Genomic DNA, 27,406 nt, shown 5'->3' with positions numbered 1-27,406 from the left:
CCGCAGCGCCCCCGCGCGGCCGTGACGCGCCACGACGGGACGCGCGGCCACGGCGCAGGCGCGAGCGCGCGAAGATGGCGGCCGGGTTCAAGTGAGTGTCGCCGGGTGGCGTTTCTGGCTTCTGGCGGGCCCGAGCGGAGGCTCGTGGTGCATGGAGGCTTCCCCGAGCCCTCAGCTGAGATTTTTCTCACGTGGAAGTCGACTCCATCAGGGTCTCGTTATCTTTCCCCCGCCGAAGCGGGCGACGGGGTCGGAGGACCTGCCGGTGGTCGTAGGGAGAGGACGGGGGATGGAGGGCTGCAGCGCCGTGTGCGCTCCGGGGCGCGCGGGACTGGGGTGCAGACCCTGGTGCGGTCCTGCTGGGCCGTGCTCCCTCTGACTGGGGAAGCCTTGTTGGGGTGCCATTCTGTCGAAGCGTGTGGATTCTTCTCCGTCGTGGTTTGCTTTTTTAACTTACGTCCTTAAGACACCGGTCCGCTGGACAGTCCTCGTGTGTCCGAAGCTGGAAGCTGGACAGTCCTCCCGAGGTCCCACGTGGGTGGCAGGAATCCAGGCACTCGAGCCATCGCCCGCTTCCTCCACGGAGTTGGCACCAGCACCGGTGTGGCATCCTGGGCACTCGGGGTGGGGCTTTCTAACCTCGTGTGTAGATGCCCCCGTCCCCCAGAGTCACGTTTTTAAAACGGATGAAAGCGAACAGAATCCTAAAGGAAACAAATTGTAATTGAAGTAGTTATTGTGTCTGAACTCTTCATGTTGTGAAATTAACTTTCCTAAAGTAGTAATGAGGGGTACCCTGCAACTCGTAGAAGTGAAGGATGAACCTCAACGCACTTCACATTTGTAGAAAAGTGAAAAGCAAAACATGTTCTCGGACCTGTTGATTCTGCTAGTATTCCAATGGTTTGTTACCGGCTTGCAGTTGTAATTGAAGGTTGTGCCAAAAGTATATGCTAAAGTTCAATTACAATGAAAAAGCTGACTTTTTTCTCTCGTGATTACTAGGTTAAAAATCTCTGCCTCAGCAGAATTGATGACTAAAAGCCCACTTCTAAAGATGCAGAAGATCTCAGGATGCCCGATAGGGAAGACAGTTTAAAGCAGCCCTGGGAAGGCTGCTTAGAAGAGTAGATACTTTCTACAGTTACAAAGTTACTTCAAAAGATTATATAGAGCAGAGTTAAATTTTGATGCTCCAATCCTTGAAATTCATGTACTGTTTTTTTTCCAAATTACACAGTTTCTTTGAACTTTTTAGATTCCACGTGTTTGTGTGCAGTAACATAAGCATCAGCATGTACGAAAAGACACTTAGAAATTGTGAACGTATGTGGTGGATCACCATATTCTTAAATTTTTTTTGCCAGTTAAGATTCATGAATTTACCACGGTATTTATGTGTGTTTCAGAACAGTGGAACCGCTGGAGTATTACAGAAGATTTCTGGTGAGTAATGCGGGTATGTACGTACTGTGCTGCTTCTTTACTTATTTTTTACTTGAAAAGCAAAGTTAGATAGCCAGAGGTGGGGGACTCCCCAGCCAGGAGCAGAGACCTTTCTCTGGGCCTCCCATGGGCACAGATGGCCAAGCACCTGGGCCACTTGGGACTTGAGCCAGTGCCCATACAGGGTGCCAGCGGTGGCCTTACCTAGTGTGCCCTGGCTCTGGTGCCTTTGGAGAACATGCTTCTTTCAAAGACACACTTCAAGTTAAATTCATTTGTGTGTTTAATGTAGTTCCTCTGGTGTGAGTCACATACACATTTAGATATAACCCACTTTTTTTAAAAATCTCGATTTAGAAAGAGAATTGTCGCCCTGATGGAAGAGAACTTGGTGAATTCAGAACCACGACTGTCAATATAGGTGAGGATGTGTTCCAGTTTCAGCTGTGTGACATTTCCAAGTCTTAGCCTTCTGAACCGCAGACATGGTTTTTTTAGCCAAATTGACTGTGTTACTGATTCAATGGTTTTGTGTCAAGAGACTTTTATCTGTACTACAATTCCTGTGACAAAAATCACTGATTCAATTTCAGGGATAGTTGGATAATTCTCAAAATACTGACTTAGTTATATCATTTTAAAATCAGCGGCTCAAACTTGGAGTGAGGTTTTATAAACCACGGATGTATAGCAAAATAATCACATGTGGTCAACATGGGACAGGCAGTTTTCATTGTCATGTAGTTACTTCTGTGACTTTTCTGTTGCGATCCTTTTGTTCTGGTTACTTTCCAGGCTCCATTAGTACTGCAGATGGTTCTGCTCTAGTGAAGCTGGGAAACACCACGGTCATTTGTGGAGTGAAAGCAGTAAGTTTAACCCGTGTGCCGCGGGGATTTGCATGACCAAGTTGGCTTCATTCATTCCCTAGGTGGTAACTTACGTACACCTTTAATTCTGGGAGTAGACAGGTGTCAGTTATGTAGTATTCAGTTTCTCTGAGCTTTGGCCTGTGTGTACTACATCATATGACCTAAGTTTAATTACTTAATTTATGAGCATTTGTCAAACCTATCAAGAAATGAACTAACTGTTTCAATCCCCCCCTCATTGTTGTTAATAGTTAAGAAGTTGAGGGAGAGTGCTGGTGACATGCTGTAAAAGCCAGTGTTGGTATTTAGCTTGCATAAATGTGACTAAACTTGAGATTGCTCAGTGAAACATTAGCTGGCGTTGGCAGAAAACTTGCAAAAAACAGCAAGGTGTTTTTAGAATTACTCAGTTTAATCTTTTGAATAGCCATATTTCTCTCTTCTGTTTTATAGATGAGGGTCAATAACCTGTCCAGGTAACTTCCCCAATCCCAGAAGGTCTTAGAAATCTAACCCTAACACCTGCCATTTTGACTTCACTACACCCTAGGGTTCTTCCCCCAGCTGGGTTGGTATCCATAATTAAGATTTAAGCACTTACCCCTTTATGCTGGGGATTTAACAACAGTTACCATTGAATCTTCAATAGCAGACTGTAGGAATGGATACTATTATTCTTCCCGTTTAAAAGATGAGAAAGTTGAAATTGAGATAATAACCTGCCCAGAACCTTTCAGGGTAGGTTTGCTGAGCTTTTGTCCTTAACCTGGGGCTTCAATTCAGAGTCTTGGCCACTTCATGAGTGGAAGGGAGTACGAGGCAGAAACTCAGTTCGCATTGTTTTCAGAGATTGCCGGGTAATTGGGTGAGCCGACGTGTGGTGTGGTCTGCAGTCACTGCCTGCCGTCCTTGCAGAGGTCTGGGGAGGATCGGTACTGACGTCCTAACAGCCCAGGCGAAGTGGACGCCCAGAATGTCGTACTTAATTAACCCAGATGCTCTTTAGCAGCACTTTAGAGCGAAGGCTAAACTGTCTTCACAGGTCTTTGGTTTTTCGTTTTTAATTTATTTTATTTGGAAGACAAATTTACATGGGTTTACCTTCTGCTGGATCACTCCCCAAGTTGCTAATTACAGTGGCCAAGCTGAGCCATTCAGGAGCCAGGAGCTTCTTCCGGTTCTCCCACAGGTACAGGGTCCCAAGGCTCTGGGACATCCTCCACTGCTTTCCCAGGCAACAAGCAGGGAGCTGGATCGGAAGTTGAGCAGCTGAGACATGAACTGGCACCCATATGGGATGCTGGTGCTTAGAGGCTGAGGATTCGCCAATTGCACCATCGTATTAGTCCCCTGTCTTCAGTTTTTTAATATTCACCTTCACTAAGAAACGTTTGTTGCCTCCATAGGAATTTGCAGCACCACCAACAGATTCCCCTGATAAAGGATATGTTGGTAAGTTAAATGATTTTATAATTTGAAAAACAAATACAGAATTTAAAGCAGATAATTATATTTAACTCCTAGCAGTTGAAGAAAATTGTTGCTAACATAGGATTGAAGCATTTTCTCCAGAAACTTTGTGTGTGTAAGCAGAAGACAGTGTGACAGCAGGATACAGAAATTCATACATTTAGACTTACCAGACTTTTGAGAGAAGCTTTTATAAAGCCAGATGTCATCAATGATGGAAAATAATTTTAAGTCACAAAATTATCAAACACTTTTCAGTTTCCATCTATTCTTCATTTTATCCCATTGCAGTTTTTCCTTGCGGAACATCAAGTTCTTTATGGTAAAATCAACTTTTTTTTTTCAGACTGAGCATGTCCATCCTGGTTCACACCCCAAATGCCTGTAATGGCTGGGACAGATTTGAAGGTGGGAGCCAGGTGCTGAGGGAGCAGGGATGCAGTCCTTTGACATTCCTGCTGCCTTCCTGGGTCTGCATTAGCAGGAAGCTGGATGCAGGAGCAGAGCTGCATATGGAACTCATTACTCCAGTATGGTGTAAATGCCTTCATAGCTATGCCAGTTGCCTGCTGCAGAATCAGTTTTTTAATGCAAAAATATGAGTGTGAGCAAGAGGGGCTATCTGGCTGCAGACTGAAGAAGTATTTTTTAAAAAATTAAGAAAGCTTTTATGAAGGACTTTGAATTGAAGCCTAACTCATGTTAAAAAAAAAGGTCAAAATGTGAACGTTTGCATTTCTTCTAAGACTGTAGTCTTACAGTGGTCAAAGCAAGTTTTTAAAACAGGCTTTCTTTTCTTTAGATTTATTTATTTTTATTGGAAAGTCAGATATACAGTGTGAAGGAGAGACAGAAAGATCTTCCATCCACTGATTCACTCCGCAAGTGGCCATAATGGCCAGAGCTGAGCCAATCAGAAGCCAGGAGCTTCTTCTGGGTCTCCCACACAGGTGCAGGGTCCCAAGTCCTTAAGCCATCCTCTATTGATTTCCCAGGCCCCAAGCAGGGAGCTGGCTGGGAAATGGAGCAGCTGGGATATGAACCAGAGACCATATGGGATCCTGGCATGCAAAGCAAGGACTTTAGCCCCTAGGCTACCATGCCAGGCCCAGAAGCATTGGTCTCTATGTATATATTGGTCTTTATGTATATGTATTCTTTTTTTAAATAATTTTTTTTGAAATTTTTTCTTTATTTTTGACAATCTTTACATAATTAGGGCACAAAGGTTCAAGGGCTACATGAAAGTGGGTAAGACTATTATTTCCACATTTTTTTCCTATATCTGGGGTAAAGAGGGAGATAAAGGGAGAAGCCCCACCCAGTCTCCCACCCACCCCAGGTCCCCGATGTGGGGCATTCTCTGAGGGTCTTGCTCATGTGGTTTTGATAGTTCAACAGTTGCGAATTGCTGCCAGTCTCGCCATTTCAAGCATGATGAGGTCACTGCAGAATCCACTGATTGATATAGTCTACCTTAGAGTCTCTGTTTGCCCAGTTTTTCACTGCCAACATTTGCTGGGGTAGTAGATTGATTTGTTCTGTCCTCTGTTGTGGTGCCAGGTATCCTCTGCAGGTCCCGATAGACTGCCATATCCTCCATGTGTACCTGGTTATGCTCTCCACTTATCCGTCTGAACCTCTTAGGAGGCTCAACTGTGGCATTTGCACTCCATGGCAGACCATGGAATCTGCACTTCTCTTCATGGTTAGGGTTCTGAGTCCGGCAGTTCGATTGGGGAGATCCCCAAAGAAACTTTGAGGTGTTCCCAGACCAGATTCTTGTGTGTACTAATAAGTACGGGGCCCGTTATAACCCATTGTCCCAATCAGCTGGTGGTTGCAATTGCTGGGTCGGTTCTGTTTCTAGCCCTGTCTTCCACTGGAACCAATGAGTGTTGCAGTCCAGCCTGATTCTGCTCAGCACACACTCAGCCCTCACATAAACCAGTGGGAGCTGCAGCCCAGTCAGAGCAACCCACAAGGCCAGCCCCCTGCCCTGGTCCTTGTGCTTGCTAGTATATGCAGCAGACTACCCACATCCCATTCAGCTCTCATGTCAGTGAGCTTTGAAGCCTTGTTCAACCTAACCAGCTCCACTATTGAGCCACACACTTGCTGCCTGTCACTCTCTGTCTAGCTACCACTGTCCCAAGTCCTGGTTTTCATGCGTTGCAGTTGGAGTGGTAAACCAAGAGGGAGGTGCCCCTTGTTTCCCTACTAGGCCACTCCCAATCTCAGATCATGCACTCTCCAGGTGGTTCTGTGGTTTAACTTGACAGAACTAGCCTCCAGTGCCAGCATCTGCCAGCTAATGCTGCAGCAAAGCCCAACCATCCCTCACCCATGCTAATTTTTGCTTGCACAAGTCAGAACAGTCAGCCCAACCTGGCTTTTCCGTGATCTAGTCCACATGAGGCCCACAGGTGTTGTAGCCCTGCCTGACCTGGTCTACCCTCATCCCAACCCATGCTCTCCAGTGGGAATGGTTGAATCCAGCAGGGGAACCCACATTCCCCCTGCCGGTTTTGCCCAGTCCTTCCCTTGGTCTCATGTACTGTTTGGGTGCTGCAGCCACATCTGGTATGGCTCACCTCACCTTGGCTTTCCATAATGTGCACTGGTTTTTGTCACGACCAAACCTGGCCCGACCTACACGCTGTTCTGGTGCTCAGATTCGCCAGCAGATGATGTGAACTGGTTCAGCCTGGTCTGCCCCCGACCTGTGCCAAATGTATGTCAGTGGGTACCTTTCCATGGCCTGTTCTGGGCTGCTCCATATCATACTTTTTGCACTTAACTGCAGGGACTGTGTCCTGACAGAGGAGTTGCCCAGGCTCCTCCATCAGAACTTCTCCCTATGCCAGATTTCACACATATCGGTGGGTCCATGATCCCTGCTCACTCCACCTCATGTCCTAGTAGGAACAGTGGCCTTTCCTGACTGGCATTCAACCCAATCTGGTTCTTACTGTTGGATGTTTCAGCCCAGCCAAGGCTCGTCCGTACCCAAACACAACTCACACATGGCTCAGTAGGGGCAGAGACCTAGCCTAGATGGTGCTGGAGTTTTAAAGCCCGGCTTGGTGCATCCAGTCCCAGTCCACACTTGTGCCAAGGGAGACTGCAGCCATGTCCAGACCAGAAAGAAGCCCCCACTCCAGCACCTGCGCTCCTCGGTGGGAACCTCAATCCAGCTAGGGTGTCCCCTTAGCCCATGCGCATGCCAGTGGTTGTTGTGACCCAGTTTGGCATAGCCCCTCACCTGTCTTGGCCTTTGCTTTAGATTCTGTGCCTTAGAGTCCCTGCGTCATGCAGACCAGTTGGTGTAAGAACCTACCTCAGCATGACCTGTGCTCCATCCTGATTTCTGTTTTGGCTTCTGAGCTCAGGTTTGCTCAGTCCTGCCCGGTCCACCCCGTTCCACTACCAACCCCACAGTAGCCAGGCATTGGAGCTACTTTGCCCAGCTTGTCCAACCCCCAGGTCTGGACCATGTGTTCTCCAGTGGGAGCTATGATCCTCTAGGGGAGTTATCCCAAGTTCCTCCACTTGATAAAACAGTGCTTTCTACTTGGAAACTACATGGCCACAGTCTCTTGGTGGATTGATAATACCTTTAACCCTTGAATAAACCACAAGTTTAGCTCATAGCTACAGAGTGTTTCTTTCAGTTCCTAATGTGGATCTACCACCCCTGTGTTCGTCGAGATTTCGGTCTGGCCCTCCTGGAGAAGAGGCCCAAGTGGCCAGCCAGTTCATTGCCGATGTTATTGAAAAGTAAGACCTCATGATCAAATATTATTGTCATTCATGTTCATATAATTTGGCCTTTTGTTTAATGTATACTCTTTTGTCATTAAGTTCACAGATAATTCAGAAAGAAGACTTATGTATTTCCCCTGGAAAGGTAAGAGGAACATAAACATTTTGCGCTTTTTAGTAAGGATTTTTTTTCTTGGGGAAAAGTGGTCAGGAAAATTAAAACAGCAAACCATTGCAATTTTAAATATCAGTGGCTTATAGATATGAGACAAGATTCTGAAAAAAAAATTCGATTAGAAACTGTCTTCATAATTATCTAAATTAAGAAACAATGATTTTGATTTAACATATTTATTGCCTGTAGAGGGGTTACTTATTAAAGAAAACTGCAGTGATTTTTAATTAACTTCTGATCATGCTAACCTGTATTTAAGGCACGTCCATTAGGTAGATCCCAAGTCTGTCTGGCACTTCAGGACTAGGTTGACTAGAACACAGAAAAGCTTTTCCTGTTAGGAGATATGCACTAAACACCACAAAGCCTAAACTTTTCATGTACAAGAAGTGTTCAAGAAGTTCATGTTAAATACTTATTATGGGAAAGGGATTTCAGAATGTTTTGTATCAAAGCATAAACTCTCAATTCCATTTTCCATGAACTTTTTGAGGTACCCTCAGAGTAGGGTTTCTGTGGCCAAGTTTACATTTTAAATTTCAGGTGTGGCTTTTAAATACTGCTCTTATCAAAAAACAAACAAAAAAACTGCTTTTATCTGGTAACTTACCACCAAGGGAAATTCTTCTACACTTTAGCTACCTTGAGGAAAATAAGAGGTGTTTGTCACTTGTCAGCTCGTTTGTCAAAAACCAGCTGTCACCAAACCTGGGGACTGGCTTGCTACTTTAAAGGCAAAAGATTTTTTTTAACTATGAAAGTCATATCTTGCATATCTGTCCAAGGATTCTGTTTCTTAAGTCTAAACGTTTGCTTTCCAGAAGGCTTTAATTTCTTTTAATGTATACTGTTTCAGCTTGCCTGGGTTCTATACTGTGATCTCATTTGCCTTGATTATGATGGAAACATTTTGGATGCCTGTACGTTTGCTTTGTTAGCGGCTTTAAAAAATGGTAAGTAGCCTGATGAAAGGCAGTTTTCCTAAAGGGTTAGAACGTTCTGTTTTGTGAAACATTTTTATTTTTAAATATTTGTTTTTGTTGGAAAGGCAGATTTACGGAGAAGAGAGATAAAGATCTTCCATCCACTGGTTCACACTCCAAATGGTCACAAAGCAATTAGGCCATCTTCTGCTGCTTTCCCAGGCTGCAAGCAGGGAGCTGGATGGGAAGTGGAGCAGTCAGGACACAAACAGACGCCCATGTGGGATCCCAGCACTTGGAGGTGGTAGATTAGCCAACTGAGTTGTTGTGCCAGCCCCTGTGAAACCTCTGTATCACTGGCTCAGTAAAGTTTTTAAAGGGTTTTCTAAAGGGTTAGCCAACATTCATATATTCGTACACTAATGAAAATGAAGCTGACATTGTGGCACTGTGAGTTAAGCTACTGCTTGAGATGCTCGCAGCCCATATTGGAGTTTCACTGTGCCTGGTAAAGCAGTAAATGATGACCCAAGTATTTGGACTCCTGCATACATGGGAGACCAGGACGGAATGCCTGCATCTCAGATGAAATATAATTAATGAACATAACTGACAGTGACTTCCCAAATACACTGGTTAGTTTTCTGTTCTCTAAATGCCTTTTTGAGTGTTGCCCTAACTACTCCCATCTGAGCTTAGTACTACAATCCTTTCCCAAGTAACACTGGTAGGAGCATTAACAGTTTTAACTACTCTAGGCGGTTGGTGAAGATCTGCAGGTATTCTCTAAGTCCCTAATGTGACAGATGTTGTCAAAGAGGAGTAGAGTGGATTCTCGTGTTCTCACTTTTAATGCATGTGAGCCACCAGTAGTAGTAAGACATGGCAGAACAAATAGACTGATTGTTTCAGTGACTTGTTCTCTTCTCCATCATTACGTCGCTGAATTGAGGTACAAAGTGGAGGAAGAAGATGTAGTTAATGTAGTGATGATCTAAGTCTGGATCATGTCTGTACCAATCTGGCTTTTGTTTCTGTATTTGTAATAAAATTGGGAATAACAATATTTGTAGACAAGAGTTTCAATGATTAAATGAACTAATGAAAATGTGAAAATGCTTAAAACTGTCTGGCATACAGAAAGTGACCAGGAGTGTTATCTAGTAATACTCATTTTGAATTCTTAAGCTCTAATAAAAAAACCAACCACTGGGCATGAATGTCAAGTGTGAAAAACGATGTTTATATTGGTTTTATTAGCCTTATGCTAATAATTAAATGCTGTGTTTTTAAAAGAATGCTTTAGGTAAGTTAAATTGAATGAATAAGCCTTAGAGACCATTTGTTACTTAGCACTACAAAGTGACTTTTTGAATGCCTTTTTCTAGTACAATTGCCTGAAGTTACTATTAATGAAGAAACTGGTTTAGCAGAAGTTAACTTACAGAAAAGAAGTTTCTTGAATATCAGAACTCACCCAGTTGCAACTTCCTTTGCTGTGTTTGATGAGTAAGTTAATCAGACTACTAAAATGCTTCTGTCTGTAAAGGGAATGGATCATTCTTTGGCTTCCTAACTCAGTAAGAAACAGCTGTGGGCTTTCCGGCTTTCCTCTGGGACTCTGATTTATACCTGTCGTCCCTGCACACTTATTTCTAGTCTGCATTCACATTTCTAAACATTCTGCGTTGGATGATTGATTCTGTGCTAACCTTGCCTGTTGCTTGGTTTACACATTGTACGTAATGTTAATTTTCAGTTATTTCACTGAAGATTTTCCTGAAGCTAATTTATAATAACTGCTAGAGAAGTTAACATATTCACAAATTAAAGAACAACTTCATAAAAGTATGAAATCAGTTTTTTTTCTTTCACTTTTCTAGCTTCTCTCCAGTCTACCCTTAAAGTTCAGGTGGAATGTGACTTATTAATCATAATTTTTCCCCCATAAATTAGTAACTTCCTCTTTTTTATTTTATTAGCACGTTGCTTATAGTTGACCCTACTGGAGAGGAGGAGCATCTGGCAACAGGATCCTTAACAGTTGTAATGGATGAGGATGGCAAGCTCTGTTGTCTTCACAAACCAGGCATGTTCTGGCCACTCTAGTCTTAATTGGAAACTCACTATGAGCTTTAGTAAGGGAGGGAGGCAGAGTGCAGTGTGGAATGTTGTACTGTTTTCCTGCAGTTAATTTACTATAGCTTTGCTACTTTAAATTGCTTATGTTTTCCTACTGTGTATCAGTAGTTCTTGATATACATCAGAATCACTTGAATGTCTTATGAAAATACAGCATGTGGGGCTTTGGCATTTCGCCTTGCACGCAGACACTAGTTAGAATGCCTGCATGCCATGTGGGAATGCCTGGCTTCTCCGGCTCCAGCTCCTGTGTCCAGCTTTCTGCTAATGCAGACCCTGGAAGGCAGCAGCAGACTTACTGCCACCCATGTGAGACCTGCAGTTTCTGGCTCCTGAGCCCTAGCAGGAGTTGAGGGGTGGAGGAGATTAGCAAGTGGGATTTCTGCCTCTCATGGAACAACAAAATAATTACATAACTGGAGGCAATGCCACAGGATAGCATCATTCAACTTTTTGTTTTTTAACTAGATATAGCTATTTTGAAAACTGACTTATTTGTTTAAATACAAAAGTGGTAATATAGTAATTTTTCAGGTGGAAGTGGACTGACTGGAGCTAAACTTCAAGACTGTATGAGCCGAGCAGTTACAAGACATAAAGAAGTAAAGAAACTAATGGATGAAGTAATTCAGAGTATCAAACCCAAATAAACAGCTATCACATTTTCAAAAGATTTGTAAAAATTGCAGTTGTTATACTGTGCCATGCACGAGCCTTTTATACTGAATAAATATCAAATTAAACTTCTGAAAGATGTTTGTAGTACTTCTTGGGTTACTTCCACGTATTTTATGTACAAGGAAACAATTTTTGTATAATAATGACTTAGGCAAACCAATTTTAATGTTAAACCATTTCCTTGTTTTTATTTTTAAAAAATCATAGGGCTGTGCTTTTGTATAAAGTTTGTACATCTATCAGTGTAAAATACACATAAAAAAAGTAGAAACACAATCCTTTTGCTCCTTTTTAGGGAAAAAAAAGACTCAGAATTTTGCAGTGGTAGACGTGCCTCTCTTCATGTTACTTTTTGACTGGCTGCCTGTATGCTGCTGCTGATGTAGCTGAGCTGTTTGTGCTGGTGCTGGTGCCGCTGCCGCTGCCATAGCCATTTGATGCTGCAAGAATCGCAACTGCTGCAAAAAGAAGGGAAATAAATACCAAGTCATATTAATGTGGGCAGATGTTTGAGTTGTCAGACAAAAACGACAACACTGGAGGGGAGAAAGCACCAAGATCACACGAAGGGACGACAGACGACACCACACCGAGACAACACACAAACAGCACGAGTGGCACAGTCGCCTGCTGAGGGCTTCAAAGGGACTCTGCCAAAGTCAAAATCATCTCTGGTACTTTACCCTGCCAATATACATACTGCAGTAACTCAGCAACTTCAGTTACCATTTTGTTGTATGATAGTTTATAGCAATGTAAAACCAACATGAGTATCAAGATAGTCAACTATAATATGCTGACTTTTCTTCATTTTTCTACATCAGCAAGTTTGACACTTACTATTAGGAACACTTTCTCTGCAGTACAACTGAAAAGCTATTTCAAAATACACTGCAAACTAGAAATATGTGTGTTAAATGTGCCACCAGACTTCATAAGTTTTCAAATTATGAGGAGGATATTGCTTAAACGTACAAAATATATTCAGTGCTCCAAGCTGACTGGCTAAAATGTCAGACAACAAACTTCTGTGATTTATATCAATTATTGTGGTCTTAAACAAATAAAAACTAAACCAAACGATTTCGAAGTACTTTTGGAGCTGAGTATCTTTAATCAGAGTGAAGTTGCTGGATTACTTGTATCTGATGTTGCTGCTGTTGAAAGGCAGAGGAGAGCTGGAATCTCTGCTGAGGAAGGCTTTGCTCAGGTCTGTTCTCGGCAGAGCCAAGCTGAGACAACACTACAGAGAGGAGAAGGGGAAAGCAGGCCAGTCAGAAGGCTTGAAGGCTACCAGGGTTAGAAAAGGACAACACAAAATGAAGAGTTAGCAGTTTGGTTAACTCTAAGTATCAAAGCATGGACATTTCAGAGTTCATTTAGTATAATCTCTTGTTAGTTGAGGGACTAAGGCACTCTAGACAGAGGGGCAGAAATGCTTGCCATCCCCCACCCCGACCTGAGGAGCAGTGACACTGTATTTTTTTTTTTTTTTGCACTCTTGTTTTTAGTTTATTCATTTTAATTTTTGAGTACAACAAAAAATAAGGAACATTATTTTTTAAATATTACCAGTGAAGTAGGAAGAAAGGGAATGGAAGAAAATCCATACTGTCAGAATGACAAAACTAACATGCTTTCTGCAATGAATATCAAACTTAATAACAAAGCAAGTTAAGATACATCATTTTTCATGCTGAGTGGGATCATACTAAACTTCACCCTTCTCATTGTACAGATGAGTAAGGTTGAGGCTATATGGCATAAATGACTAATTCAAGTAACTCATGGCAAATCTGGAATGAAGAACATTCTTGTGATTTCAGCCTGGAGTTCACATACTGAGGTTTTTTACAGCTTGTGTGGTCAAGACATACAAAGTTACAATTTCCATTTGGAAATTCACTGTCTCTAAATTAAAACTTTGTTAGAATTACTTATTTCTAAGATAAAGACCTGGATTATCCTAAAAGGCGTAAAAAAATTTAGACAAAGGGGCACACAAATAGGATCCGGAACATCACAGTACGCCTACAGAGGTAACTCAGAATGCTGACAGCATGTTTACTAATGGCTCAACTACCAAATACTAAAGCATGTGGCTTGCTGATTTTAATTAGTATGTTAGAATTATTGGATATCAATGTCAAAATAATAAAAAAAATCTTAATTAACTATTGCTCAAAAAAATGAATAATCATTTGAGGCTAACATGGATGCTATGTTACTGGTAACTACCAATTGTGTCAAACAACTAGAACCCATCAGGGTGAGGCAAGAGATATGCAATCGAAAATGCTATCTCAAAACTGTAGAGTTATGATTTCTGGAAAACAAAACAAATTTTGGCTTCTTGGTAATTTACAGCTGTTGTGGCAATAAAGTGTTACTACAGTGAAAACACAGCTGTGATCAAAACCCAAGTCCAAGCTCAATTTTCATATTAGGAAACAAACCCGTAAATATCAGTGAATAAGTGGGTCACACATTAAGTACAATTTCAGTTCCAAGAGGAGGAGAAGGAAGAGATGACCAATTCATTAGATAATTTTAGTAAATCCAGCATATGAAGTTAAGATACCTACCAGCTGCCTGGGACTGCATAAAGTTTCCTACTCCAGTAAGGTTAATAACAGCAGCCTGCTGAGCAGGTAAGGCCTGTTCTTGACTGGTTGAACCCTGTTCAGAACCCTAAATAAAAAAATACAGACTTGTACAAAAATGGAATGATCTTGATCTAGTGAAAAGAGATAGTTCATTTTCTGTATGAGAAAATATCTGAACATTACACTACAACTTGTAAAAAAGAAAAACTAAAAAATATTTGCAAAGTATTTGGAATTAGCATGAACTCAGAAAACTTAGAATGTCCGTTTACTGTCTGAAGCTAGCAAATAAAAAGCACAATTAGTAAAGGCAAAATGAAAAATGTCAATTTGAAGATGTCTGAACTGCCTTAAAGTATAAAATCTTAATAAATTTATTTTAAAAAACCTAAAGTGAGTTCACTAGAATTGCAGAATGCAGAATATGAGCATCTAAAACCCAGTCCTCATAACTAATGTGGCAACAAATAAAAAATTTTATTCAAAATTGCTAAGGAAAAAAATTAAGGTATATATATCTAACAAAACTTGCACAGAATGTGAATGCCAACAACTATAAAACTTTGCTGAAGACACTTATTCTCAGTGAAAGCAAAGGTTATCATTGCAGAGAAATTGTGAAGGAGTTTGATGAAATCCAAGTTTATACTTTTTAACAGGCTGTTGCTTCAGGTCATGTTTAAAGAACTCATGTAGTCCACCCTGCCACCACCAGCTTGTGGCAGGAAGAATCAGGGCAGTGTTCAGCCATGGGGTTGGGACAAAAGGAGCCCCCTACAACATGGCGGCTGCGGGGGGTGTCTGTGCCAGGCAGGACGAACCCAATGCTGGGGACTCAGGCCATGGTCACTGCTGCCATGCGGTGAGTGAGTCCTAGGCTTTGCGCGGCAGGCTCTGCCTGCTGGCTGCCCGGTGGCGAGCTCTGTGGTTTTTGGGTATGTGATTGCTGCCTGGGGACATCCATGGATAAGGCCAATGTGAGTGTAGGTGAGGGATGAATCCTGTGTGACTCCCAGTGATGGAGTCACGGAACTTGCTGGCAAGTGTAGGGACTGAGACCTGGTGGTTTGGAGGGGAGAGTCCAGAAGATCTATTTGGACAAGACTGATTCACCAGTCCACATGGGAGTCCTGAGATGGGCTGTTGGCACAAACCATTGCTGACTGCCATATGCCAGTCCACATAAAAGCTATGTGGGGGGGGGAGGGGAAGGGGCAGGGCCTGTCTGGCAGAGCCAGGTACCTGTACCTGACTGAGTGTTGGAACAGGGGACAGGTCACATTAGGCAGGGTCATGACACTAAGCAGCATGTGAGAGAACTAGGTCCAGGGGTAGATTCTATAGGGGATGTTTGGCCCAAACCCTGTCCAAATACAAGTCCCGCTGGTTAGCTCAAGAGTTGGGGTGGTGATGGGCTAAACTAGGTGTGACTATGGAACTTGCCATCACTCACGGGTAAAGGAACTGACAACAGTCTGGGCAGGTCAAGGCAGCAGCACCCAAATGTGCATCCTAAAAAAGGTTGTGGGGTGGGCCAAGCTGCAATGATCACCAGCTCATATAAGACCAAAACGGAAGGGTAGACTATGCTGGGCACTGGCCTAACACCCACTGGAATGTATGAGAGCTGGGTCTGGGAGTGGGTCAACTGGGGGAACTTGGGATAACTCCCCTAGTTAGTCATAACTCTAATTGATGATTGAGGCCTGGGGGTCAGGCAAGCCAGGGAAAGTAGCGGCAATGGCTGGCTAACGTGTGGGTTGGTAATGAAAGGGAGCGGACTGGGCAGGACTGAGCAAACCTTAGCTCACCAGCACGAACAGAAATCAGGATAGAGCATAGGTCATGCTGAGCTAGGTTCTTACACCAACTGGCCTGCATGAGCCAGGGATACCAGGCAACAGTCTCAAAGGCAAAGGCCAAGACAGGTGAGGGGCTATGCAAAGCTGAGTCAGAGCAACCACGGGCATGTGCGTGATCTATGACAGGGAACAAGCCTTGTTGGGGAGCTAAGAGGACACCCTAGCTGGATTGAGGTTCCCACTGGTGAGTGTGGTAGCCGGAGTCGGGGCTTCATTCTGGTCTGGACATGGCTGCAGTCTCCCTTGGCATAAGTGTGGACTGGGACTGGATGCACCAAGCCGGGCTAAACTACAGCACCACCTGGTGCTCTGGAAGACCAGGGTAGATGTAGGACAGACTAGGCTAGGTTTCTGCTCCTACTGAGCCATGTGTGAGTTGTGTTTGGGTACGGACGAGCCTTGGCTGGGCTGAAACATCCAACAGTAAGAACCAGATTGGGTTGAATGCCAGTCAGGAAAGGCCACTGTTCCTACTAGGACATGAGGTGGAGTGAGCAGGGATCATGGACCCACCGATATGTGTGAAATCTGGCATAGGGGGCCTGGCGCGATACCATAGTGGTTAAAGTCCTCGCCTTTCACACGCCAGGATCCCATATGGGCACTGGTTCTAATCCCAGCAGCCCCGCTTCCCATCCAACTCCATGCTTGTGGCCTGGGAAAACAGTTAAAGATGGCCCAAAGCCTTGGGACCCTGCACCTGCGTGGGAGACCCGGAAGAGCTGCTGGCTCCTGGCTTTGGATCAGTGTAGTATCGGCTATTGCGGTCACTTGGGGAGTGAATCATCGGACAGAAGATCTTTCTCTTTGTCTCTCCTCCTCTCTGTATATTTGCCTTTCAAATAAAAATAAATAAATCTTAAAAAAAAAAAAAAGATCTGGCATAGGGAGAGATTCTGATGCAGGAGTTTGGGTAACTCATCTGTCAGGACACAGTCCATGCATGTGAGTACAAGAACCATGATAGGGAGCAACCTAGTCCAGGCCAGGGAAAGGTACCCACCGGCATACATTGGGCATAGGTCGGGGGTAGACCAGGCTGAACCAGTTCACATCACCTGCTGGCAAATCCAAGTACCAGAACGGAGTGTGGGTCAGGTCAGGTTTAGTCGCAACACATACCAGTACACATTACAGCTGGGACGGAGGCCTGCTAGGCTGGGGTAGGCTCTAAGCTCCACCAGTAGCAGCTGGTCTTGGATGCCCACGGAGGACACAGGGTACAACAGAGGACCCTAAGGTGGACTATGTCAGCCAGTGGATTCTGGAGAGATTTCATCAAGCTTGGAAATGTGAGACTGGCAGCAATTCAGAACTGTTGAACTATTGAAACCACTTGAGCAGTGCCCTTGGAGCATGCCCCTTGTTGGGGACCCTGGGATGGTTGGGAGGGAGGGTATGGCTTCTCCCTTTTGTCTCCCCCTCCCCTTAGATATAGGAAGGAAAAAACAGAATGTGGAAGCAATGGACTTACCCACTTTTCTGTAACCTTTGTTCCCTAATCAAGTATGTAAAATTTATCAAAATTAAAACAAACAAACAAACAAAAAAAACCCTCATCTAGCCTTAGACCCCAAAATTGCCTCATGTGCTATCAATACTTTTTCTGTTTTAAGTCAGTGGTTTGTTTGCAGTTCATTTTTTTATATGAGATGCCTGATTAGATCCAAGCTTGTTTGGTTATGAATATCCAATGCTCCACAGTAATTGTTGATTTTGACCTAGAGACACACCGTATTCACAGACTAGACTCACATGATCAAGATGATAAACAGATTAAAGTCAATTCTTTTGAAAATTTGAGCAAGATTTTATGTAAATGTATAAACACAATGACTCCAGATTTGTATGAATAGGCAAGGGATTTAGTGTAGCTGTTAACAATTTTGAAAAAAGAAAAAAAAAGTGCAAGGAAGCCCTCTGTCCGGTTGTAAGACTTTCCACAGAGTTTACAGTGATGAAGACAGGAGGGGATTAACATTCAACAACAGATCAGAAAATCGAGAAACAGACCCATGCAAAGACAGGCAACTGACTTCTGACAAAGATGAGAGGGTAACTCAGCTGATGAAGGACAGTTTTTCAACAAATAATTTCTGGAACAATTGTTTAAAAAACTTAAAAGCACTGTGAATGTTTCTAGATCACAATGAATTTAAACTAGAAATTGGTTACAGAAGATGTCTGGACTAACTTCCAGTAGAACACACATTAAGTAGCCTAGCCAGGAAGAATTCATGACACACAGCAGAAAATGTTATGGAATGAAAGTGAAGGCACATCATGTAAGATTTGGGAAAAGTGATTTAAGCAGTTTTAAGAAGGAAACACATAATATTAAATATTTATTTTAGAAAAAAACCCCAAATCTAAGGTTTCCACTTTAAGAACTTGGACCATTATCCAAGAAAATGTTCTAGGAAAAAAAATTGAACAGAAACTGGAACAGAAAAAAAGAATTCTAATACATATAGGTAATATATGATATTAAACTTTAAAGATAAAAATCTTTAGGCCTCTTGAGAAAATGAGTAATAAACTTAATACAAAGCAAAACACCATAAGGAAGCATTTGCATTCAATTCAAAGAAAGAGACCTGAGAGTATAGGACACTTAGAAGAAGAAAACCTATGAAAAACTTCCATGGGGCCCAGCGCGGTGGCTCAGTGGTTAAAGGTCCTCGCCTTGCACGCCCGGGATCCCATATGGGTGCCGGTTCTAATCCCGGCAGCCCCGCTTCCCTTCCAGCTCCCTGCCTGTGGCTTGGGAAAGCAGTCGAGGATGGCGCAAAGCTTTGGGAACCTGCACCCGCGTGGGAGACCCGGAAGAGGCTCCTGGCTTCAGATCGGCATAGTATCGGCCCGTTGCACTCACTTGGGGAGTGAATCATCGGACGGAAGATCTTCCTCTCTGTCTCTCCTCTCTGTATATCTGCCTTTCCAATGAAAAAATAATAAAAAATAAATCTTTAAAAAAAAAAAAAGAAAAACTTCCATGGCTCAGATTTTACCATTGTTTCTTCAATATGACTGCTAAAGCACAGTCAATGAATATAAAATGGGAAATTGGATTATGTCATAGTTAAAAATTTCTGTGTGAAACATATAGTCAAAATAAGAAGGTAATTTAAAAATGGGAAAATTTGTAAATCATGTATCCATGTGGCACATTAATGTACACAATGTATAAATAACTCCGATAATTCAACCACAAAAAAACCAGGCCAGCTTAAAAGTGTACAAAATCCTTGAATACATACTTCTCCAAATACATAAAAACTGGTCATCAAGGAAATGACATGTTTTGTATTACGAATCAATAGAGAAATATAAATAAATAAAAAACACAAAGTAGATCATTGCTATAAATTTAACAACCATAAAAATCAGAAAATTAAGTGTTGACAAAAATTTAGTTCCAGTGCTGTGCATTTTCACTGGGAATGTAACAGTACAGCCACTGACGAAAACAGTTTGTTTTCAAATTTGTAAACAGAATTATCGTAAGATCTATCAATTTAACTTTTGGTATACCCAAAAGAACTGAACATGGATCTTAAGGAGATAAGGGGTATATCCACAATCACATTATTTACAGTATCTACAATTTATGAACATTATTCACAAACAATAGAGGCAATGCAAGCGTCCACTGACAGATGAAAGAAAACCAGCATATACAATTATTATTCAGCCTTGAGAACATGCTGACACTTGACAGAATACGGATAACTTCACGCTAAATGAAATATATCACAGACGAAAGAGTGGTGTGATTTCTCTTATAAGAAGTATATGGAGTAGTCAAACTCACAGAAACACACACTCAGAAACACAACAGACGGGTGGTTGTCAGGAGCTGAGAGAGGGAAGAGAGGAGATGTTACTTCCTAGTTACAGAATGTCCGTTTTACAAGAGGAAAATAATACTAGAAATCTGTCCCACAACAATGTGAGTATACTTCACATTGCTGAACTGCATGTTTAATAATGGTTAAGATAGGAAACTAAAATATTATATGTGTTTTGCCACAATTAAAATTTTATAAAAAATTTAAGATAGCAAATCAATAATTTTAAACTTGATCAAAAATCCTATCTTAAAAATAAATAAAAACAATTCTGAAAGTGTTCTTCTATTATTACCATTGCAGTCTACTAACCGATGAGCTTTACTCAAGCAAGCAAAGCCAAAGGACTGGTGGTGAACATTTCATGTATTTGTGAGTTAAGAGAAACAGTGTGTGTGGATCCTGGCAATGAGTGTTTTCCAAGTTCCCCAAGTGATTGATTCATAGCACAGCCAAGCTTCAGAAGTATCTGTAAGTTTCTTTTACTTTTATTACAGTTTCCACTCACTTTCATTCATTTGACACTTACATCTGTTTTCTTGGTTTGTTTGGTCCATGTTATCACTGCCTTACATTTTGTAATAGGAACATCTCTTTCTGAGTAGCAAATCATAAACAGCAATGAGGACTGGGTAGACAATACATGGGTAGAAAGACCTAAGTCTGGGTTACTGGTTTTGCAGTTCTTTGGTTGGTTGTGACTCATTTCTAAATATGATTCCTACTAGGCAAGACGGACGTAGCATCAGTTATCACACCAATAACTGATACTGTTGTAAGACAAACAACACAGGAAATATTCATTCCAACAAATTAAAACCATTGAAAAATGCAAAATATTAAAATTCTATGAGAAAAGCAGATGGGAGCTAGAACAGCCATACCTGCTCCCCGGGCTGCTGTGGACTAGCAGTGGTAGGCTGCGGAGGCATCTGCGGTGGAAATGGCGAGAGCTGCTGCTGCTGCTGCTGGGTGTTCAGGATGAGCGACCCACCTGGAAGCTACCAGAATTGAAACAACAGTTAGCTAATTCCTCATTACCTTTACTTAAAATAGTTAAATTTCTGATTCCACAAATATTTTAAGAATATTTTGTACAAATCAGGCACTCTTCTCAAGACTAAGGAATCAGCACTGAGAAACGAAAGAAAACACGCTGCCTGCTCTTAAGATCTATTTAGAAAAAGAATTTAGGCGCTATTCCTTTCAGTTCCCAATGTTAGTATTCTAAAACAGAAATTTTCCTGCTTCAAGCTAATAGCTACTCAAATCTACAAACGAATTCAAATTAAAGCAAAAATTTCAAAGAAATAAACATCCAGAAACCTCTAGGTTAAAAATGAAAACCACATTAGCTTAATATCTGACACTCTCTTTGAATCAAGGGACCTAGCACAAAACACAGAATACTGTGAGTTCCCAATGTTCACCAAATCCTTCATCTATTTCTTCATAAACATGTTGATACTGATAAGATGTATAAGAAAGGAATGCTTCATTATTAGATATATGCTAGAGCAATTTTTATGGAATGACTAATAGGTTCCTGCCATAGCATTAGGAAATCAGACTCTCCTTAGGGAACACGAACACACACACACACACACACACACACACCCCAGAATCTCATGCATTTTTTAAAGCAAGTAACATTGTAAATATCAGCTTAGGGAGAAATTATTTATATTCCCATTCTCCTGGCAAGTATTCCTCTTGGGAGATTTCAACTCTTTCCATAGGAAAAGCTACTTTATGCCCAGCCAAGACCTCTGAGCCAATTAAAGAACAGTCTGTAGTGGGCTGAGAGATGGCACCTTTTATCTGCCAGGGGTTATTTTGATATTTATAGCATCACTCGAAAGCCAAACAAAATTGTCAACTTTGAAGTTCTGTGCTCCTTGCTTTGGCCTGCTCCACCCAGTGCTGGGGAGAGAACCAGCAGATGAAATATCTCTGTCCCCAACTCTCCAGCCTCCTTCTATCCCTGTGTCTATCATGCTGCCTTCAAATAACAAATACATCTTTTAAAAAATGAAAAAAAAAATAGCCTGCTATGGGTTTGCTGAATTCAAAGTGCATGGTTGTCTTGGCAGGCCTGGATTAAAAGAAATTGTGGGCCTAATATAGTCTGCAGGTCAGACATGTCTCATCCCTAGAGAAGATAACAATGCTTTCTCCTGATCCACCTGACCACACAAAGAAACCAACAGCAATCACAGCCTTAGAAGATTCTGAATACAACTCAAAATTTCAAATTTGTACAAATATATGCAATTTTTTACTTAAAAAAAGTATAAAAATTTAAAAACTTCACATTTACCTGGAGCAGATTTAAGGGCCTGAGATTTGACGTATTTTTTAAACCAAATGGAACACCTATTAAATAAAATCCATGGTTACAACAGAACTAAGATGTTATATCACATGAATATGCATAATTTATATCTTAATGTAAATAAACATATTTCATATATTCTGTACACCAATACACATATACTTTCTATAGTATCAAAATATCAGACGAGATCGGGCGCGTTCAGGGTGGTATGGCCGTAGACTATAGTATCAAAATATCTTTAAAACAACCAAAAAATACTTTAACTGCTCTGTAAGCTTGGCAGGACAAAGAGCACACTAGAATTATGTGGATACCATGTACTCAAGGGGCCTTCATAAAGTTCATGGACATTTTCAATTACCATTTAATTATATTTTTTCACATACTTTGAGAAAACCCTTCATATAGCAAACTAATTTTCAAATTCATATCAGGAAGTTGCAGCCATTTAAACTGCTTGGTGTTATCTAGTATATATCATAATAACCAAACTCTGAGTCCTGGAGTGTTCCATGCTACTATTTAAGTACATATATTCACAATACTAAAGATGCTAAGTTTGGGGTGTAAGACATAAAAAGAACGATGTTAATTTTGAAAATACTCCTAAATATCTGTGATGTGACACAGAAGCATCTTAAAGCTGGATTTTTTTTTTTTTTCAGTAAATGTCACTTCTATTACACATTTCTACTCTTTTTCTAAAACCCTTGTACCTTACAAAAACCAGGCTTGGTTGTCACACAGTGGGTTAAGCCACTGCTAAGGATATCTATGTTGGATATTGGAGGGCAGGCTTCAGTCCTGGTTTTTGATCCCGTTTCCTATTAATGTTCATCCTGGAGAGTGGCAGATATCTGCTTCGATGCTTGGGACCCAGCCACCTGTACGGGAGAGCTAGACAGACTTCTTGTCTCCTGACTTTAGCAGAGGCCAGGCCCAGCCTCTACAAGGACCTGGCAAGTGAACCAGTGGATGGAAAATACGTATCTCTCTCTGTCTCTGTAGCTCAATCTTTCAAGTGAACGAAAATTCTAAGTAAACATTTCAGGATTTTACAGGTCTTATCTTGCCTGGTAGATACAGTCTGCTAACCCTATCCTCAAAGTATGAATATATTTTGCTAATTAATATACAAATGTGAATACTAACTGAAAATCTATTAACTTCTCTATTTGAAAAGTTTGTCGAAAAAAGACCAAAAACTCATGACACTGGTGAGAAGTCTTGCAGAAGAAACTGAACAAGTATAATCAAATTAGAATATAACATAATGCTGCTGCTGCGGGAAACCTCATTGAAAGAACTGGCTTGGGGCCTGGAGTGATGGCTCAGTGGGTAAATCCTCGCCTGTACATGCTGGGATCACACATGGGCGCTGGTGCGTGTCCTGGCTGCTCCTCTTCCCATCCAGCTCCCTGCCTGTGGCCTGGGAAAGCAGTCGAGGACGGCCCAATGCCTTGGGACCCTGCACCCACTTGGGTGACCCGGAAGAAGCTCCTGACTCTTGGCTTCAAATCGGCCACTTTGGGAGTGAACCAGCAGATGGAAATTCTTTCTGCCTGTATCTACTTTTCTTTGTAAATACATCTTTCCAATAAATAAATCTTAAAAACAAACAAAAAAAACCTGGCTGGGGCCAATGTAGTAGTGGCACAGTAGCCTAATCCTCTGCCTTATGGTGCTGGCATTGCAAATGTGCACATTCGTGTCCCAGCTCTCTGCTTACAGCCTGGGATGATAAGATGCAGTGGGGGATGGCCCAAGCCCTTAGGCCCCCAGAAGGAGCTCCTGGCTCCCAATCTCGGATCAGCTCTGTGCTGGCTGAGGTGGCCATTTGGGGAGTAAACCAGCAGATGGAAAACCTTTTCTCTATCTCTGTTCTCTCTATAAATCTGCCTCTCTAGTAAAAATAAATGCATCTTTAAAAACAATACTACAATTACTCTTATAAATGATAATGACATCAAATATTTGTGTATGATTATGTCTCCATAATAGCTTGAAGCATTTCATCGTACTTAGTCCATTAACGTTAAAACCTCTGAGGTAAGTTATACAGCTATCCCCATTTTATCATGAGGACAACCTGGCACAGAAGTTATTTTCCCATGACTACATAAAGAGTGAGGTGGATGATGTGGGGCTGCCACTCCCTCTCTCGCACAACACACACTTTCAAAGTCCAGGCGTTTTTTATTAGAATATGATTACATCATCAATAGTGAGTCAATTCCAACTTTATTAGAATGTTTGGAAAGAAAAAGATAGAATTTCCCAACCACATACACTTGTTAAGTTTCATTATGATTTTGACTCAAATAGTATAGTGTTAAAAGCTTTTCAGTCAAAATACTAGCCAAATAATATTTCCTGAAGCAATGATGGTAAGTATCTTCAGCAGACCCTTCGAACGAGTAACATTTGTACTTTGGAGTGTAATTTGTCAACATTCTGACCTGCTTGAGAAGCTGTGGGCACTGCAGTGGGCAGTGCATTTGGTAGCAGACCTGCTGAGGGGAGAAGGCCACTCAAGTTGATTCCTGCAGGAGTTATGGCACCAGCACTACAGCCCAGCATGGAGTTTGAACCACTCATCAAAGTCTGAGCCCCACTGTAGAATAAGACAAAGCATTAAACTTGGGTGATAAAAGAAAAAAAGCAGTCATAATCCCTCAGATTAAAAATATATATATATAGTTATTTCTCCATCTTAAACATCAATTTCTAGTCTCACTTGTAATTCAAATCCAAAAAATAATAGCAAGCTTGACTAAAACTAAACACTATGCATTTAAAAAGGTTTAAAACAGTTTAGGAAACTCTTCACCAAAATGATAACACAGACGATCAACAATACAAGCTGCTGTCACTTTAGGGCAGATAATAAATGCATTACCTAAAAAGGAAACACACAGGTAAGGCAGCTTCTGTCCTATCAAACCTTCAATCTGAGTAATATGTAGTTTGTTCTTAATTTCACAAAATTATGTATATTGGTGAAATTATTTTTAGAACACAAAGTAGGACAATAGTGCAGACTTACCAAACAGAGCCCACTACGTTGATGAAGTTAAGTGCAGCAGAGTTTGCCGTGACCTGGGTGGCTGTGGCTCCTGGAGTTACAGAGGTTACCATGGTGGAGAGAGGAGTGGTCGTTACAGGCATCGCCTGGCTCAGAGACCTTTGCTGCTGAGCAAACTGAGTTAACAAAGTGGGCTGAGGGGTGAAGCCTGAATCTTGGGGAGTAGGGGTGGTTGAAGGGGCACTAGGAGTTGAACTCTGAGCATCAGGAGGGTGTGGGGCCGATGAAGGGGTTGGTGTAGGAGTAGATGGCTTAGGAGTTCCAGATCCTGCTCATTGAGAAAAATAAAAATTGCTAGTTTGTTATAAATGGCCAGTCCTTCTTAAAATAAGGTTAATGGAATCTTACTTAGTATTGACAATTTGTTCCAGTTTTGATTTAAGCAGTTAACTGCAAGTGTTAATTTCTACACATGATACATAAGTGTTGCTACACTCAATTACAATTAAGGATGCAGTATATCCCCTAAAAACTCCAACAAAGATTCAGGTAACAGCAAAAATATACATTTATATTCTACCACAATAACCACTTTAGTTAGTTTCCTACATGCTGCCTTTGGCCTAAAAAGTTCAAAAGCAAGTCAAATTGTCACTATTTACGATTTCACTAGCTCATGATTTCATTTAAAAATGTTGCTTACTAAGTGTAATAGTCTGAGATAAACTGTGATCATATTTAATAAATTACACATGGTTAACAATTATATTTGGCACCTAAATATACAAGGTTAATTCCTACCACATCATTTATCCTGACAAACAACTTTACAACAAAGCAATAGAGCAAGTATTTGACAGATAATACTGCATCTTTAACAGTAACTGTGTACTTCTGTTTCAAATGTAGAATGTATAAAAATCTGTTGTGAATGAAGTATGCACAGTTTATCATTAAAAACAAAAACAAAAAAACAAAAACCAAAAAAGTAAAACCAAAAGCTCTTGAGGTGTTTTCTTTTTTAGCTTTCATGTCCTGCAGAAAGAAAGGAAAGAAATGTGAATGTCCAGAAGCTGTCACTCAACCCTTACTTAAAGTAACAACTGTGTGCAGATCACCACAATCCATACCCACAACATAAGACGTGTGAATAAGACTTCAGAAAATTCATCTTTTTCTTTGTGCAAAACAAGAAGGCAGAAAAATGACACCTTTTGAGCTATCGATATGAAGAGGTTTACATCTAATGCAAAGACCACCCTAACACTGTGCCGTGTACCTACAGCTTTTAGCACAAATTAGTTAGCTATTAAAAAAATTCTAAAAAACAGGGATTTTTTCCCCCCAAATCATTATGTAAAATATCCAGATATTTACTAGTTTGAAGAAGTCCTCCCAAACTAATGCCAAGTATTCATGTCTAACTCTTCCTGATGTTAAAAAAATATTCATTCACAATAGGAAAAATATTATATAATTTTAATATTTTTCCAAATGCCTCATGATCATCATCACAGTTCAGCAACTAGTAATAATTTAGAAAAGAGTGTGTTTTTGAAATAATGGTTTTCAGTTTATTATATCACCACATTGGAACTAGTTTGCTTCTTACATGTATGATAAAACCTGCAGCAATGACTCTTAATGACATTTTTTGGTACCAACTTCATATTTACATAAATGTACAATGATCCTAGCTTACAGTGAAATAATATTTTGGAATCTTATTGCCACATGGAACTGCCAGGTTATTTTTTTTAGGATATGTGTAGGTTGCAAGAAAGGTATACACAGAGTGCATACAGATACAGAAAAACAAAATACAATTACAATCAACACATAATACACACAACCAGTAAGAGCTCTGCCTGAAATCTCTTGTAACAATACATTTGTGATCATATAATACATTAAGATTTGCCTATTTCACAGGTTGAAAAAAAATTTTTAAAAGCTGTCTTAAGAACACTACTGCAAAAGTTTATGGAGACTTAATGAAGAACTTATCACGACTCACTTTGTGATGAGCTGGCAGGTGACAGGGCAGCTGGAGAAAGCATGTTAACTTGGCTGAGGTCCACGGAAGACTTGCGAGAAAGACTTCGTGGCTTAGAAGAAGAAGGAGGAGGAGTTGGAGATTTAAGAAAACTGCTTGCCTGCTGTGGTGTAAAATAGTTACCTAGAATACAGAAGTTATGTCTCAGACTGACAAATCAAAACTGTGTAGGAATCAAAACATTAATAAAATTTAAA

At 41.2% G+C, this 27,406-nt stretch overlaps 2 protein-coding genes across 3 annotated transcripts in view; one reads left to right on the top strand and one right to left on the bottom strand.

The window, feature by feature from the left end:
* Positions 1-43: 43 nt before the first annotated feature.
* On the top strand, positions 44-11,545 carry EXOSC8 (exosome component 8). 2 transcript variants are annotated; one of them, XM_040991502.1, is made up of 11 exons: positions 44-91; positions 1,410-1,446; positions 1,804-1,867; positions 2,242-2,315; positions 3,725-3,770; positions 7,463-7,568; positions 7,653-7,698; positions 8,585-8,681; positions 10,040-10,160; positions 10,634-10,740; positions 11,328-11,545. In XM_040991502.1, exons 1-11 carry the CDS (start codon positions 75-77, stop codon positions 11,441-11,443), a joined length of 831 nt encoding a protein of 276 aa, XP_040847436.1. In that variant the 5' UTR covers positions 44-74; the 3' UTR covers positions 11,444-11,545. The 2 variants fall into 2 exon arrangements, with proteins under 2 accessions (XP_040847436.1, XP_040847437.1); XM_040991503.1 differs by having other exon boundaries at positions 66-91; positions 7,451-7,568.
* Positions 11,546-11,637: 92 nt separating this feature from the next.
* Positions 11,638-27,406, bottom strand: part of SUPT20H (SPT20 homolog, SAGA complex component) — a 43,979-nt gene continuing 28,210 nt past the window's right edge. Inside the window, exons 19-25 of the mRNA XM_040991499.1 lie at positions 27,171-27,332; positions 25,175-25,481; positions 24,588-24,742; positions 22,111-22,166; positions 20,675-20,791; positions 14,057-14,162; positions 11,638-11,929 (exon numbers count right to left, since the gene is read on the bottom strand). Coding sequence (XP_040847433.1) covers positions 11,817-11,929; positions 14,057-14,162; positions 20,675-20,791; positions 22,111-22,166; positions 24,588-24,742; positions 25,175-25,481; positions 27,171-27,332 — 1,016 coding nt within the window. The 3' untranslated portion in view covers positions 11,638-11,816. The remainder of the gene's footprint in view (positions 11,930-14,056; positions 14,163-20,674; positions 20,792-22,110; positions 22,167-24,587; positions 24,743-25,174; positions 25,482-27,170; positions 27,333-27,406) is intronic.

This window comes from Ochotona curzoniae, unplaced genomic scaffold, assembly GCF_017591425.1.
Source record: "Ochotona curzoniae isolate NIBS_2020 unplaced genomic scaffold, NIBS_Ocur_1.0 contig_64, whole genome shotgun sequence".
In the NCBI taxonomy this organism is placed as follows: Eukaryota; Metazoa; Chordata; class Mammalia; order Lagomorpha; family Ochotonidae; genus Ochotona; species Ochotona curzoniae.
This window is presented reverse-complemented; position numbering and strand designations above follow the sequence as displayed.

Coding starts and splice junctions, on each gene's coding strand:
- EXOSC8 (XM_040991503.1), top strand. Junction 1,447..1,803: donor AGTATTACAGAAGATTTCTG/GTGAGTAATGCG, acceptor ATCTCGATTTAG/AAAGAGAATTGTCGCCCTGA. Junction 1,868..2,241: donor AACCACGACTGTCAATATAG/GTGAGGATGTGT, acceptor GTTACTTTCCAG/GCTCCATTAGTACTGCAGAT.